This window comes from Dipteris shenzhenensis, chromosome 2, assembly GCF_047967505.1.
Source record: "Dipteris shenzhenensis isolate YYH24624 ecotype China chromosome 2, Dip_SZ_1.0, whole genome shotgun sequence".
NCBI lineage: Eukaryota > Viridiplantae > Streptophyta > Polypodiopsida > Gleicheniales > Dipteridaceae > Dipteris > Dipteris shenzhenensis.
Genome location: NC_141597.1, coordinates 4,614,813 through 4,631,626, shown reverse-complemented (window position 1 = coordinate 4,631,626; position 16,814 = coordinate 4,614,813). Strand labels below are relative to the sequence as shown.

The window sequence follows — 16,814 nt, the reverse complement described above, 5'->3', positions numbered from 1 at the left end:
AAGGGCAAGTAGCTAATCATGATGTCATTGTGTTGTTTGACTTAGCGTCAACGTACAATGTAATTAACTCCAAGCTTGTAAAGAGGCTGAAACTAAAGACTAGCCCATCTGACTATGCATATACAGTCAGGATGGCAAACGGAAGTTCAACTGAAGCATGGGACCAAAGGGTTACCTAGTTGGAGCTTCGAATTCAGGACTATGCTGAGAAGCTTGATTTTGAAATGACTAAGCTTGCTCATGCAGACATAGCCCTGGGTAAGGCTTGGCATTCTAGGAAGAATCCAGCCATAGATTGGAAAAAGCACATTTATCAATTCAAGATGAATGATGTGCTGTATGTCTTACGAGGTGAAAAAGATATACCTCAAGGACCGTTGGTTTCCGTAATGGAAATTCGAAAAGCTCAAGAAGAGTTTTTGTTTCTTTGTATAACATCGGTAGAGCCGATTGATGATTCTTTGGCTAGCACTAATGTTGTCCAAAATGGAGAGATGGCCAAGTTGGCTGATCAAATAAGAGAGGAGTTCTCTGATTGTTTTAGGGATGAGCTATCTTATGGGTTACCTCCAGAGCAGAATGTTCAGCATAAGATTGAACTAATCCCAGGGGCAGAACCTGTAAATAGACCTCCCTATAGGCTGAGTTTTACTGAAGAGGCGGAGATGCGAAGACAACTGGAAGAATACCTCAAGTTGGGGTAGATTCAACCAAGTTTCTTACCTTTTGCTTCGCCAGTGATATTAAAGAAGAAGAAAGATGATACTTTTCGCCTCTGTATAGATTACAAAGCATTGAATAATATCACTATTAAGCACAGGTATCCGATGGCTCGGATCGATGATTTGCTAGATGCATCACATGGGGCCGTAATTTTCAGTAAGATAGATCTTAAATGTGGCTACCATCAGATCCGTATTAGAGCCAAGGATGTGTATAAAACCGCTCTTAGAAGCAGGTTTGGACATTATGAGTTTTTGGTAATGCCCTTTGGACTTACCAATGTTCCAACTACATTCGTCATGCTTATGAACGATTTTCTACGTCCGTATATCGGAAAGTTTGTAGTACACTTTATTGACGATATTCTGGTATTCAGTAAAAGTATTACTGAGCATCATGAACACTTAAGAATAGTGTTCAGTACTTTGAGGAAAGCCAGTCTTTATGTAAATAAAAAGAAAACTATACTGTGTATGGTAAGACTTGAATATTTAGGATTCATAATTACTCTTGAGGGGGTAGAAATGGATCCAAAGAAAGTGGCTGCGATACTGACTTGGCCAATCCCTCAGAGTTTGACCGCCTTGCGATCATTCTTGGGATTTGTCTGATTTTATCGAAGGCATATCAAAGGATATTCCGAAATAGTATCGCCATTGACTGATGATCTGACCTCAGATAAAGTACCTTTTATATGGGGACAGAATCAACAGGAAAGTTTTAATGCTGTGAAACAAGTTGTGGTCTCAAGACCGGTGTTAAAAATAGTTGATCCCCAAAAACCGTTTTTCCTTAAAACCGATGCAAGTGGCATTGCGGTAGGAGTAGTTCTTCTCCAAGAGGGAAGGCCAGTAGCCTTTGAAAGCAAGAAGCTTTCTCCCTCTCAACGAAAGTGGCGAACTCATGAATTAGAGTTGTATGCTGTTGTCCATGCTTTGAAAACATGGAGACATTATTTGTATGGATTAGAGTTTTATGTTGATGTTGATCATGATACTCTGGAACATTTTTGTAAACAACCTGACTTGAGAGGCCGCCAAGCTAGGTGGGCAGAACTCATGCAGGAGTTTAACTTGACGATTCGGTACCGAAGAGGGAAGGATAATAAAGTTGCTGATGCATTGTCACACATTATGCATATTATGAGTTTCACGGTATTAGAGAGTGCTCTAATGACCGAGATTAGAGAAACTCAAAAGGTGGATGAGTTCGTCCAGAGCCTTTGGCCTAAGGCTCATGTATTAAAACCCGGGGAAAAGGATGACCTGGCATCCAGAAAAGGCCAAACTTATACAAGATATGTCATAAGTGATGGTATGCTGAAAAGAAATGGCAAGGTAGTAGTACCTAATCAGAATGATCTCAGGCAGAGAGTCATTCAAAAATGCCATGATAGCCTATGTGCGGGACATCCAGGAGTCGAGAAGACATATGATCTCGTGAGACGAGATTTCTTTTGGCCAAAGATGAAAAAGCATATTCATGAATATATGACACGTTGTTTTTCGTGTCAAGTAAGTAAGGCAGAACGGGTGAAGCCACCTAGACTTTTATAGCCATGGAGATACCACTAGGTAGGTGGGAGAGCTTTTCCATGGACTTTATTGTAGGTTTGCCTACGACACAAGGTGGATATGATTCTATCCTTGTGGTGGTTGATCGTCTTACCAAGATGGCTCACTTCATTGCAACTAGAGAATCTGTTAGTGCCCCGCAAGTGGCGGATTTGTTTATTAGACATATATTTCGTTTGCATGGATTACCCAAATCCATAGTGTCAGACAGAGATGTCAAATTTACTGGTCATTTTTGAACTGCGGTGTTTGAGACACTAAGGACTGAGTTGGGAATGAGTAGTGAGGATCATCCAGAAACGGATGGTCAGACGGAAAGAATCAACCAAATTTTAGAGGATATGCTTAGAGCATATGTCATTGAGACAACATACATGGGACAAGTGGTTGCCATTGTTAGAATTGGCCTACAATGATAGAAAACATTCCTCTACAGGGTTCAGCCCTTTTGAGCTGAACTATGGTTATAGACCAGTGAATCCAACTATAGTTGGAATACCTCAGAAAGTGCCTAGTGCCGCGAACTTTGTGGTTCAAATGCGGAAGATGCTAGCACTTGCGAGAGCGAACATCCGCCAAGCTATGGATAGAGCTAAGGCATATGCGGATAAAAACCGATCCGCTAGAGAACATAAGGAAGGAGAAAAAGTTTTTCTCAGAGTTCCTTCGCACTCTAAGTCTGTGATTGTAGGAGAGTATGCTAAGTTATCACCTCGATATTGTGGGTCATGGTTGATTCTAAAAAGAATAGGCAAGGTAGCCTATAAATTAGAATTGCCACAGGGTTGTAAGGTGCACCCAGTGTTTCATGTTTCTCGTTTAGACTCACTAATTGAGGGTGTTGTTTTGTTTCAGGAGATAGAGGATAATGCAAGACGCAAACCAACAGGAATCTTGGACCGAGGAACAATGCAAGTACGCAATCGGAAGATACCCATGGTGTTGGTTGCATGGCATGGTCTCTCTCTATCAGAAGCTACCTGGGAATCCGTATAGCAGTTACGGAGAGTGTTCCTAGACTTTATCATCGAGGATGCTGATGCCTGAAGAGGGAAGGAATGTTACACTCAAGTCGAGGTAACATGACCTCGGAAGGGTCAGTCGACATTTTAATTTAAAGGATCAATGCTTGTATTATATTTGTTTGGGCTTCATGTAAATGATCAAAAAGGAATAAAGGTCAAGGTCCTTGGTTGGGTGACATGGCACTAGACTAGGTGGATCTATGGCTAAGGGACCTAAATGCATGAAATGTGCCTAGGGGCAAATGGTTTCAATGATATCCCAAGAGAGGGGTAAATGATGCACTAAGGAGGGACCCTAGAATAAAGACATGTGGCATACTAGATGTTGGAACACTGAAAGGAAAGAGTAGAGTGGACACAAAATCAGAATACTTGCTTATAGAATGAAGAAGAGTGAGGTCCTTAAGTAGGCACCTCATACATGCTCACTGACATCACTGATGACTTCAGAGCTCCACAATCATCTCCTCAATCTACTCCTAGATTCTCTCAATCATCCTATGTGGCTCTTCCACCACCTAACTGTGCTTGTGGGCACCTAACTGTGCCTCATTCACTCACACATAGAAACATACGGTGTGCCTGAGGCATACACCTTGAGATATCCCAACAAACCCCCCCTCAAGGGAATGCCTCAGGCTATGTCAAGGATACATCTAGTCTCATAGTTTCTCATGCCATCTCATGGTGGTCAAGGATAAATCTATGGCTAGGTTCTCATGCTAGCAAGGGTTCCCATGGGTGTAGGTAAACAAAAAGGGATACAAACAGACCTTCCAATGGTTATCTCCCCTGCATGTACATGCACACAATGTCTGCAGGAGGTACCATGGAACAAAACATACACATGGCCTACATCATAAGGTGACCAGAGGTGTTTACAAAACACACAAAACACAATAGTTTATTTCATTCATTTTGGAGGACTATCCAGGCTGAGTACCTTGACATAAAAAGAGAGATCTGAAGCATACATAGAGATGTTTTAAAATGCATAATCTTCATGGGATGCCTCATCTTGTGGAGGCAAAATATCCATGTCGAGGCAAGGTCTTACCACATGGGCAGTGTCTAGTGCCTTATAAGATGGTACTATGATAGAACAAGTGGATCTGAAAGTCATATCCTTCAAGAGAACAATTATCTTGTCATCTCCATAGTTGTGTAGAGAAGCATATCTTAGGTATCTGACCTTCATCTTTTTCTTGTACTTGGAGTCAAATAAAAGTGCCATGAGAGGGTAGATCTCTGTAGTTGCTTCCTTTTTGGCAACCATTGTTTTGGCAATCTTCAACAAGGAAGTCAGGTTGGCATTTTCATCCTTTGTAGCATAACAAGACATTGCTTTATGTTTTGGCTTTTCACATATTTTGCATAAGAAAGCCATGAGAGGCTCTAACCCAGGTATTGGGTAGTGTCTTCTCTCTTACAGGGCTTAGAATAACAACTGAAATGCTTCAAAATATAAGCATTTAATGTAGCAAAGTCTTGTGACCAAATTTCAAACAATGATGCTTTCACTTACATGCTTCATAGAAGTGGCTAAAATGAATACTTTCCAATCAAAACCAGGTCTAGTAATTCAAAACAAAACTGAGGCCACACTTGTACTGAAGTTATTGAAAGCTTCAAAAAACCAGAAATGCTAGAGTAGCATTTTATGTAGCATCATCTTCAAAAGCTTGTCAAAACTGTCAAAACTAGAGAGCTGAACTTGGAGGGCTTATAGCACACTCTTAAAAGAAAGGGGGCTTTCTGAGGCAAAAGAAAGCTGGTATACCACAGTAGAACCTCTGGGAAGAAGAGGCGAAAAAACGCGTCAGGCCGCCTTCTCCTTCTTCAACAAAGTCGACTGGTTTTTCTCTGTTTTCTCCTTCAATATGCAGCCATTGCTGCTCAGATTTCAGCACAAGGTAGCCCAAGGTATGGAGAAGCTTGCCCTGAAAGGAATTAGAGAAAGAAAGAGCAGGCGCAGAGAAAACGCAGCAAGAAGAATCGACGACCTTCCTATAATGGCGACGAGCAGAAGCGAAGATTCCTCAATTCCTTGCAGCCAGAAGTTCGCCCCAACTAGGTGGATCTTCAGCTGGAAGGGCGTGGGAAATGGCTGAGAATCGGAGGAGAACAGGCTTAAGCAAATTTTTGGAAGAAGAGGGAGAGATGGTGAAGAAGAAGAAGAGGAAGAAGATGATGATGTGGCAAAAATGGGCTCAAGGAGGATCAAATGGCTCTGATATCATGTTGGAACACTGAAAGGAAAGAGTAGAGTGGACACAAAATCAGAATACTTGCTTATAGAATGAAGAAGAGTGAGGTCCTTAAGTAGGCACCTCATACATGCTCACTGACATCACTGATGACTTCAGAGCTCCACAATCATCTCCTCAATCTGCTCCTAGATTCTCTCAATCATCCTATGTGGCTCTTCCACCACCTAACTGTGCTTGTGGGCACCTAACTGTGCCTCTAGCACTCACACATAGAAACATACGGTGTGCCTGAGGCACACACCTTGAGATACCCCAACACTAGATCCATCTGATGGGATATCTCAAGGTGTATGCCCCAGGCACACCTTGGGTTCTATGTGTGTGTGCTAGAGGCACAGTTAGGTGCCCATAAGCACTGTTAGGTGGTGGTAGATGCCACATAGGATGATTGAGAGATTCTAGGAGCTGATTGAGGAGATGATTGAGGACATGATTGTGGAGCTTGGTGGCTCATGTAAGAGGTGCCTACATGTGGATCTCACCTTTCTTCATTCCATAAGCAAGCAAGCATTCTCATTTCGTGTTCAGCTTCATGCTTTCCTTTCAGTTCTTCAACATGGTATCAGAGCACTATGATCCTCCTTGAGCCCATTTATGCCATGTCATCATCTTCTTCATCTTCATCTTCACCATTTCTTCCCCAAACTTGTGAGAGCAGCAAAAGTCAAGTGTTGTAGAGGCCTTTCTTCCTTGTTTTTATGCTGTAAACTGGTACACTCCGTTTGGGCTACTTGTTTTGAGCGGATTGGTGCTCTAGATACCGTTATAGGGGGTACTTGATGGGTGGATCACCCCCTTAAAATCTTGTTCCAATCTGAATTTCCGTTGGGGAGAACGGGGGGTTCTCTTTTCCTCATGGTTTAAGGGTTTTAAGGATCTATTCGCACGGGAGGGGGGGCGGTTCCCCATCCAAGGGGGGGGGGGAGGGGTCACCCCGTTCCCCATCCAAAGACCCAAAAAGAGAAAGCCCTTACCTCAGAGGCTCTATAATTCAGAGATTGCCTTCCAAAAGCCCCTTCACAGAAAAAAAACAAGAGACCGATCTAGTGTCGCAATTTGCTGCCACTCTTCTATCGGTTTTCAGTCTACAATTCTCGTGCGCCACTGGTCAAAGCGTGACCTCGTTGTGCACCGTCTTATGGGCGTGGCGCCTCTTCTATTCGTTAGTCTGTCTTTCGCGCGCACGCCTTCTCACGCACACGGATCTGCTTGCGCGTGACCCACCAGTACGGGCCCTTCTTCTACGTTGCGCTTCCAGTCCTCGACTTTGTTTTGCATGCTTTCGTCCTCTGTCTCGTTGCACTCTTTCTCTTCTCCTGCTGTCCCTTTCGTGGATTGTCGCTGCTCTGATACCAAACGTGAAGAAACAACCTTCTCAAGAATGCAAATGTGTGCAATTCATGCAGATTTTGAATGCCAATTGGCCCTCCAATGGGAAGAGTGCCCTCGTGAGAGTACTTGTTTCTATTTTTCGACCTACATGCAAGGTGGGAGAGAGATGGCAGATGAATGCAAGGTGAATGAAGAATGCTATGTGAGATTCACAATGAAAGGGTGATACCCTTTCATTAATGTCCCTTGAGATCACTCAAGTTCCATCTTCCCATTTCCACCTACCCTTAGCCTATGACCCATGCATCTACCATTCAATGCACCTTAATGCACCCTTTCCTTCCTATTGCCCCTAGGACCTAGACACGTGTGTGCACATTTTTATTAATAGCATAAGTGTCACATGTCCAAATTCGATACCGTTTGAAGCAACGTCTCTAGATCGACTTGTCCTATTTACTCAGATGATCCATTAACATTGGCCATTGTCGTAGGATATATATATTTCTAACACTGATCACGTCAGAAGCTGCCATTCTGATGTTCATTGCCAATGCCTTTGCATTCTTTTTCTTCGACTCTTTAACCTTGTTTGGATTTGCCTATATTGTTAACTTCTATATCGCATTCATAGTGTCTTGAGGTTTGACAGATTTGCTATTGTCGTCACCTTCCATAACTACAGTGCCACCATGTGTAGATAAGTTAGTTATCCCTGTCTAATTTGCTTGCGTCTCCAAAGTTTGGAATCAATCCACGTGAAGCCATTGGATTGAAGATCTTGGAATAGATTCAACATGATGCAACTAATACAAACACTTGCAATCCCTCACTTGACCAATACATACTTATCGGAATCTTGGTCATTTTGCTTCTCTCGAAGGTACTTGGAGGAGTTGACTTCGATTCTACAAGCCTGAATTTCTACAAGCTTGAAGTTTCTTTTTGGAATCGTGGTCTCCTTGCTTCTCCCGAAGGTACTTGTCCTTTAAATGGAGGAGTTGACTTCTACAAGCCTGAAAAGATTCTCACCTTTGAGCTCCATGCACTCGTGACTCTATGTCAAGGCTCTGATGCCATGTTAAAAACAAGGATGGAGGTTGCTTGTTGTAGCCTACTCTGCCGTAGCAAAAGAATATAGCCCAAGAATCACACAATTGAATCACACTTTACTGTCACAATTTTTCATTAATGCTGTAAAAAAACCAATCAGATAAATCAGTCAATAGTGGGTTGTTGATCGTGGAAGAAATGCTAGAAAAAGAAACTGGTTATCTTTGTTCAAAGAACCCAGTTCATTGCCTAGGGAATCTTTGAAGTAGGGACGAGCAACCATGGCGGAGGATTATACATCCAACGAATGCCCCGCTCCTTAAAACACACCCGGCAAGTCTAGCCTTGCAGAAACACACTCGCCTCTCAATGGTCGTCCAAGATCCTGACATCCCACACTCCTAGATGGCACGCAAGATGTAGATGGTGGTCTCTCATCACAAGATTATAGTAGGCAATCCATATGTTCCAAGCAATGATGCTGGACACTGTCTTTCATAAAACATCCTCTGGCGATGGCATATGGTGTTGTCGAGAAGGAGGCGTCGTGTCTAGACCCTCTATTTGCAAGACCGGCTAACCTTGGATCCTATAGGCTGGAGATGTTGGATTGATGGAAAAGACATGAACCCCCTCCGTCAGCTAAGAAGCCATCCACTAAGTGAAGTCCCGTTGCATCTTCTATGTCCGAGCAACAATTCGAAGGGCCCCCATCCAAATCCTCTGTGCTACGGGGTAGCTCCAAAGACAATGCAGGATCGTCTCCATATCTCTATCTGTACAGCGGTGGCGTCTACCATCTATGCATATCTGCTTCAATCATGGACCAATGGGCAAGCCTCCATGGGCCACCATCTAGAAGACGTACAAAATCTTCCGTGGTCAACAGAACAAAATGTGGGGATCACCTCTTTCTCGAGGGAGTCCAAGTTGTAGCCTGTAGCTATGTGAAGAGGAGCGTCTCCTCACCCTCTGCAATGCCCTATCATACAAGCTAAAACCACTCTCTCGGATCCCAGGACACCTCGTAGAACCCACAACCAAAGATGCCATTGCGACCCCCTCTGCCCATCGAGACTTGAACTCGATCAGGCTCACTACCCTAATCCTCTGCCACTCAAGCGTATCTAGGGCCCCATCCATCTGTGGGTTGCCCTCGAGCCTTACTTTGTACCTTCTAGAACAAAAGGATCCAAGGGTCTGGAATCCCAATCCTAAAACCAATTGGGGGGCCGAGACTGTGTACAAACTTTCCCACCATAATTTTGGGATCGTGGAGTCGATCTCTAGCATCCAAATATCTGACCTCCTCACATGAGTGTTTCCACTCATGCCTCTCCCTCGATGGAGAGGCAGCTCATGCCTTTGCCTCGACGGAGGGCAACTCATGCCTTTGCCTCGGTGGAGAGGCAGCTCCATGCCCCGAATGAGCTGGTTGGGCCACTATCCCACTGTGCCCAACCAATGTGTGTCTACTGCCCCAAGATGAAACCGTCCTGATCTCAAACCTCCGTGTGCCATATGAGGGGTTGTGTCTCAAACGCCTCATGGCATCGGGGGCTGGCTCGAATGAGTTGTCCTGACAAGTGTTGCCAAACTCTATGAAGACTCATTAGGGGTGAGGCCTTGTCTGTGAGTGGAACCTCTGAAAAGATTCACTTGTTGGACTCTTGGCATGGACCTCCGTTGGAGTGAGGCCTCGCTCTATTTCTTAAAATGGCTCCGCTCTGCATCTTCGGGTAAATGATGCCAAGTGCTCCCTCTTCTTGGGGCAAGATGACCGTTTGCCAAGCAGCCTTGGCTCTAGTGCTCCTTGTGCCATACGATCTGGTCCACAAGTAGTTGCACACTAAGCACTTGAGCTATCGAATGCATAAAACACAGCACGAGGCTGTGGTGAGAAGGAATTGGTTGGCAAGGAGGACCCTTAAGCCGGGGAGAGTTTGGCCAAGCTCGAATACAAAAGCTTACGCCGCACACGATCTAGCACGGTGGCAATTGCTACTCTGTCGAGATGTCATACCAATATGACAGCCTAAGTATCTCGTTGTCTATCCTTGCGAGATCCAATGGAAGCCCAATGTACCCCCTGTTGGAAGGTCACCTCCCCATCTGTAAGCCCCCATATGAGGAGAGCGTGGGGGAGGGAGACCTAGGGCATGTGCCCAAAAGAAAAAGAGAGGAGGGCTGCCACATGGGCAGCACATGGGCTGCCATGTGGGTAGCACACCTCAGAACATACTTGGAAGGTTGGAGGGGCTTTGGAAGCCTGGATCTACGCGGATCTGCCACGAAGGGACTTGCAACAGTACGGAGCTTTGGAGCTGTTTGTGCAGAACAGTGGCGTGGGATCACAGGGCTGGAAGAGCCTTGAACAGAGGCGGAGATGCTGCAGCAGATGAGCAGGCTGGATGCGCCTGCATGGCGGGCTATCTGGCAGAGAACATGGGCAGGCTCGGGACCTGCATAAGGCGCAAAGGCAGCAGCCCAAAAGGGCCTGCCAAAGGCCCTTTTATAGGGCCAAGTCGGCCAGCATGCTGACTGGTCGGCCAGTCTGGTCGGCCAGAATAGGCATGGCTGGTCAGTTCTATTGCAGCCCCTTGGGGGCCTATAAAAGGAGGGCCTCCAGGAGAAGATAATTCTGGACAGAAAGTCCACGGACGCTCGAGGTTGAGCACGCGGACTCGAGTCTAGAGATAGGCGGCAGATAGGAGAACGACCTTGTGGCAAGATCAGAGGACCACATCAATGGTTGGACTCTGGATCTATTTCTTTTGTATTGTGTCCATAGCTTTGGACAGAAATATATTATTTTGGTGGTTTCTCTATCTGGCTGGTTCATTGTCTATTGATGAGTCTGCAAATCTATTCTATGCACATAAGTTTAAGAAGTTTGTGATTCCACACCCGACACCAAACTGTGTGAGCTCTTGGGCAATTCTATCAGTCTTCCGTTGTGCGTACCCTCTGTTGGTCCATTTCTAACACCCCCGTAATCTAGAATCTCTGAACCTTTTAGTTGCTATGAGGTACCCAATTGATTTGGTCTAGTTGATCATGGCCCCGGAGGCCAAGCAATACCTCTCTAGGGCTCCTCGGAACCCCTCTAGGCTCTCTGCTGGCCCTTCAAACTACGATGGTCGCACCTGCTCTGGAAGTGCTTTGGAAACTGGAAAGCCTCGAATGTGAGTCTGAATTGCTCAAGGAAGAAACTGAAGGGCCATGGGAGCTCTACGAGACCTGTGGGTGACACAAGCAACTGCTATAGCTAATTGGGGTATTGGCGCTCAACGTAGGAGCTGAAGTGTTCGTTGCAGCACTATACAAGCAGTTGGAGCACTCGCAGGACTGCAAACAGGTCCAATGCAGATCACTAAGACTCTGAACAGGCAGCACAAACACTTTGAGCAGCAGATGTGAGCGCAACTAGTAGCAGATAGCTGTATGGTGTGGGCAGCGCAATGCAGCCTGAAAGTCGCCGTCGCTATTTTTGCAAAATTCTCCTGCCCCCAAAGTCGACCAGTCAACTAAGGACTAAAATGTCCTAAGTGAACTAGTATACTAGGACTAAATGTCCTAACTAGCCTACAAGGCCATACAAGGGCTAAGTGCTAACAATGATCATGATCTTTCTCTTTGCAAAGTTCACATGCATTCTTGAGTGCTCACAATCAATTTAGTTATACAAGTGTCTCTCTAGGCTACCTTTTGCGTAGAGGACTACGGTGTTAGCATATGATAGTAGAAGTAGGGCATAACAAGTAATTTGTTCTCCCTCTGCACTGTGAGGCTTCGTCCATTCTTCTAATTCATCAATGAATGGACCAAAGAAAAAGTTTATGAGAGCGCACACCCCTATTTGACCCCCTTCATCATTGTTTATGATTATTTTTTTCTCTGCGTTTGATTTGTTAACTGACGGCCTTGCGAATTTAGCAAATACCTTTTCGTACAACTTGAATCAATGGTTGGGGTATTTTTCAAATTTTCTTTCCTTTCCCATAGTTTCTTGTGGGGTATAGTGTGAAATGCTTTCTTGAAGTTTATGAAACAACAATGTAATGCCTTCCTGCTGTTGCCCAAGCAAAAGATGATGAGAAGCTCAATCCAATATAAATAGGGCGTGCTCCCCTTTCTGCTGTATGCCAGTAGCCTCCAAGCACTGTTTTGAGGTGAAAGATGTGACAGGCTGGGCAAATGCTTGGGGTCACTTCAGCTCTCCAAGGATTGGAGGAGTGAACTATTGTATGTGGTTGAGAGGGGAGTGAGAACCCTTTTCTTTGTAGCATGTCTCTTAGACACATCAAGACACTCTTAGACACTTATGAAGATACATATGACACGTATCTTTTTAATCAAATATTTAATAAAAATATATAAAAGTATACACAATAATAGATTTGGTTACTAGTATAGCCATAGCCAGACGCTGCCATATATTAGTAGTTACATAGAATCTAAACATTCAACACATCACGTATTAAAGTTTTAACTTTAAAGTCTACATACTTAGTGCACTATACATGCAATATTTGAAGTTAAAGATCATAGAGACAATAGACTCTACTAAAGAGCTTGCAAGTCACAAGTCAAAATTTCAAATGAAATTCCAAAACCCAAGTAACAAGCGGGCTGGCCTGCAACGCAAGGCTACTACCAAAATGAACATGAAACACCAGATCGACTATCATAGGTATAATAATGGAAGTCTGATACATCATAAAACAAACACCAAAATAATAACTCAAATGAAAGTCTCAAGTCACATATCAAGGGTGAGCCATGACAAGTGACCGTGAACACAAGGCATAGGATTTTAAAAACTAGCACACGTTTAGTATTACCCACCTACAAACAAAAAGAATGCAAAAAAAAAAGGACGTGTCTGAGGCTTTTCTTAAAGACATATACTTTTCTAAAGTGTCTTACATAGAAGACCAGGCCCCCTGGCTAAACCAACCAAGAGCAGGGCTAAATCGACCATCGGCTGACTTGCTGCGTGGCTGACTGCCATGCAGGACATTGCACGTGGTCAACCTGTCATGTTGTCATCTATTGACATGCCGTTTGGTGTGAATGTATGTCAGCCACCAACGTACCATTCTACTTGCCGACCTACCACATCAGTGTATCGTCCACATCATTAGATCTGGTTGTCATTTTGAAATATGACCACATGAAATGATTGTTACACTCACTGTTACTTCAAAGTATCTTTTACTAAGTGGATAAATGTAAGGTGGGACTGTGATCTGCTGTTCTTTTTTGCTTTTAAAGTGTCGTCTTGGATTACCTGCAAAGTTATATGTCTAAGTTCTGCCATGTACTGTCTATGCAAAATGTACATCAATTGGTAAAAGCTTCATGTTATGGATTGCTATCTGGTTTGATTATTGACTCAAATTTGTATGATTGGACTTATTCTAGTCTTACAAAGGTATATATGATCATTGACTCAAATTTATGACAAACTCTGCCAGATTTTATTCTCAAAGTTCAAAAGGCTTTCTGGTTAAAGATTTGGTCAACATTTGATCATTCTGTTTGTCGGTGATTGGCAGCTTCTGGTGCATCGCTGCAGAGAGTGCGGTCAACCACTTCCAGAGAGCTATGAAGCTCCCCGAAATGAGCCCTGGACAACAGGCATTTGTGGCTGTGCTGAGGACATGGATTCTTGTATGTACTTGTCTACAGAAGCTCATTCATTTTATATTCTTTTTCTTTGTTGTGGCTAAGAGTTTAAAAAAGTTTGGGTTCAATGCATAAGAATTTGAACCTCATGTTTGACTGTTTTTGGTGTATTATTAAAGGAGGAGGAAGTGGATTTTTGTATCAGTTTGATTTTTATGTGTTTGTTGCATATATTCATTAACTTTAGGCCTTTTCCTATATTTTGCATTTCTTATAAATCTTGTAACCTGAAAGTCTGAAGTTCATCATTACAAGCAAGAGATTAAATCTAGGTCATCATCAATCTAAGATTGAGCTGATTTGTAAGATCCAACGTCCTCAAGAGTGGAGGTGCTTTTTTACAAGTCCTATGGCACTCCTGACTACATTGATTGGCACCTTGATTGTCCAATAGTAGCCAATGTGTCCCTAGATTCTTGGAATCAATACAAATTACACGGTCAAGCTGTTAGAGGCAGCAATGCTCTCTCTGCTCATCTTTCGTGCAGACGCTCGTGAATGTCAAGCTGTTAGAGGCAGCAATGCTCTCTCTGCTTATCTTTCGTGCAGATGCTGGTGAATGTTACATTTTCATTTTTGGAGACACCTGAGATGTATTGTATTGTAGGACCCTGTGGTAAGGCACCACCAGCATGTATACCCTAGGCTGGTGTGTCATGGTCTTAGAGTTATAGAAGGGATGGCTCATTGTAGCCAAACACCCAAAGTGGAAGACTGCTCAAGAAGCACACAAAGTGTAAATCAAATCTCTCTCTCTTGTAAACTTATGCAATTAAGTATTTCCGATGTCAACCAGAAATAAAAATCTAGAGCATGCTCATGAAGTAGAGTAGCCAAAACACGTAATATAGATAGCAGAAAATAGTTAAACCCTGTTACAAACTGTTGTGCCCAATCCACAACATCTAGTAGCCTGTGTGCTCCCTAGATGTGCACTATGGGCAATCCCATTGGCTGCCTCCTACCTCCACGGAGAACCTTTTATCTTTGTTAACCTGCATGCTCAAATGGAGCAGGGGGCTGGAAAGATCTTGCTCTAACACCTTTCTTCTTCCTGTTGAAGATCTACTGTTGCAGAGAGTATTATCCTGAAGTATCCCTGGCCTCCCTGTTGCTGTAGATGCAGCCAATACAAGCATTATCCTTGGCCGCACTTCTCCTTGCCCAAACATGGGTATAAGATGATTCCTGGACCCCAACAATGGGGTCCTTTTATAGGGGAGCCTGATTGGCCAGCCAGATCCCACAGACTGGCCGACTAGTCTGTGGAATACCTGACCAGCCAGCCCTACTGCTGACTGGTCTGCCCAACCCTGCCACATCGCAGGTGCCAACTGGCCTGCCACGTACTGTGCTGCCAACTGGCCCTGGGTGGGCCTACTACATAGAATTCAATGAATTCTTTAGATTAGTATTCTCCAACACTATTTGAGCTAAGAACTTTAATATCTTCGCCAGTTTGACTTTCCACTGAACATTTTCGATCGGACTTGTGTAAAATCATATAGCCTCAAGTCTTCTCGGAGAAATCATCAAATGAATGTGCACTACCCATAGACCTGACCTCAAAGGGCTCCACAATATCTATGTGTCTTGGAAAAGTCACCCCCCCATCTGTAGGCCCCCATATGACAGCGGAGGGGAGATGTATTTAGGGTTGATGTGGCTGCCACATGGGCAGCACAAGCTGTGGGCACCATACTCACAGAAAAAAAGAAAGAAAGAAAGAAAGAAAGAACGAAAGATTTATTAACGTCTGCAGGAGGCCTTGCAGGCCTATGAGACAAAGTACAAAAACCAAAAGGTAACTCATACAAGCCGCTATGGGCTGAAGCAAAGGGCTCACTTAGGCCCTTGATGAAAGCTGAAGCAGAAGAGTATCGGGTGCTCAAAGCTAGTGCTCCTAGTGTATGCCCAGGCTCCATATATCCAAGTACCCTGGTGGCTCTTGGATGGGATGTGAGTAGCTCTCGTATCTGCGTCTGTCTAGCTGTCTCTTGATGTGGTGGAGGGTGTGGTCTCGTCGATCTTTGTATCTGATGGGCTACATCAAGGGTGACGACTTGTCTTTGGCGGTCTCCTCTGAGGAGGGCTGAAATAGACCAGACCTCGATCATGCGTGCTCTGGTCACTCTCTATGTAGGATGTGGAGTGTGTGCCTCTCATCTGGTAGCATCATGGCGGAGACTCTCACTGTTAATCCATGATGCTCTCATTTCATTAAGCTCCTCTCCCTCAGCCTCCCTGGTGGCTGACTCAGATGTATAGAAATCTGTAACATGGCTGACATATGGGCAGAACACTTACTAGCAGGCTGTTTGGAGCTGATCTACTAGGCAGAAGCTGCACAGAACTGAGGGTGTGGTCTCGTCGATCTTTGTATCTGATGGGCTACATCAAGGGTGACGACTCGTCTTTGGCGGTCTCCTCTGAGGAGGGATGAAATAGACCAGACCTTGATCATGCGTGCTCTGGTCACTCTCTATGTAGGATGTGGAGTGTGTGCCTCTCATCTGGTAGCATCGTGGCGGAGACTCTCACTGTTAATCCATGATGCTCTCATTTCATTAAGCTCCTCTCCCTCAGCCTCCCTGGTGGCTGACTCAGATGTATAGAAATCTGTAACACGTGTCTGTCCTCTGTCGATCTCGGGGACCTATGGCATGACCCCCTGTTGCTCTCTGGTCTGTCGCATCAGTATATCCATCTGTCGTCACATCTCAGCCCAACACAAACTGGGTCGGGAGAATGGATCAACCGTGTAAGTAGACCAAAGCCATGCCCCTCTTGAGAGAAAAGCAAAGAGAGGGAGCTTCCACATGGATAGCACATAGGCTGACATATGGGCAGAACACTTACCAGCGGGCTGTTTGGAGCTGATCTACTAGGCAGAAGCTGCACAGAACTGAGGTGGAATCAGCAAGAACGGTACAGAGCAGTCAAGTTCAAGAAGAAGGGCTTGGTAACGTCTAATATGGAGGCGGCTACTGCTGGATCACTGATGGAGAAGTCACGGACAGTCTGGGCTTGGAGAAAGTGAGCAGATCAGGCCAGAAAGAGGCGGCAGAAGGAAATCTGCCACGTGGCAGCAGGACACTTGGAAAAGGATGATTTGATGGGCTGCATCTGGTCAAGGATATGCAGGG

The 16,814-nt window shown here is 44.5% G+C and overlaps 1 protein-coding gene across 1 annotated transcript in view; it reads left to right on the top strand.

The window, feature by feature from the left end:
* Positions 1-16,814, top strand: part of LOC147904260 (cell number regulator 6-like) — a 56,432-nt gene that overhangs the window by 28,232 nt on the left and 11,386 nt on the right. Inside the window, exon 2 of the mRNA XM_087393801.1 lies at positions 13,539-13,653. Within this exon, the coding sequence (XP_087249927.1) occupies positions 13,539-13,653 (115 nt within the window). The remainder of the gene's footprint in view (positions 1-13,538; positions 13,654-16,814) is intronic.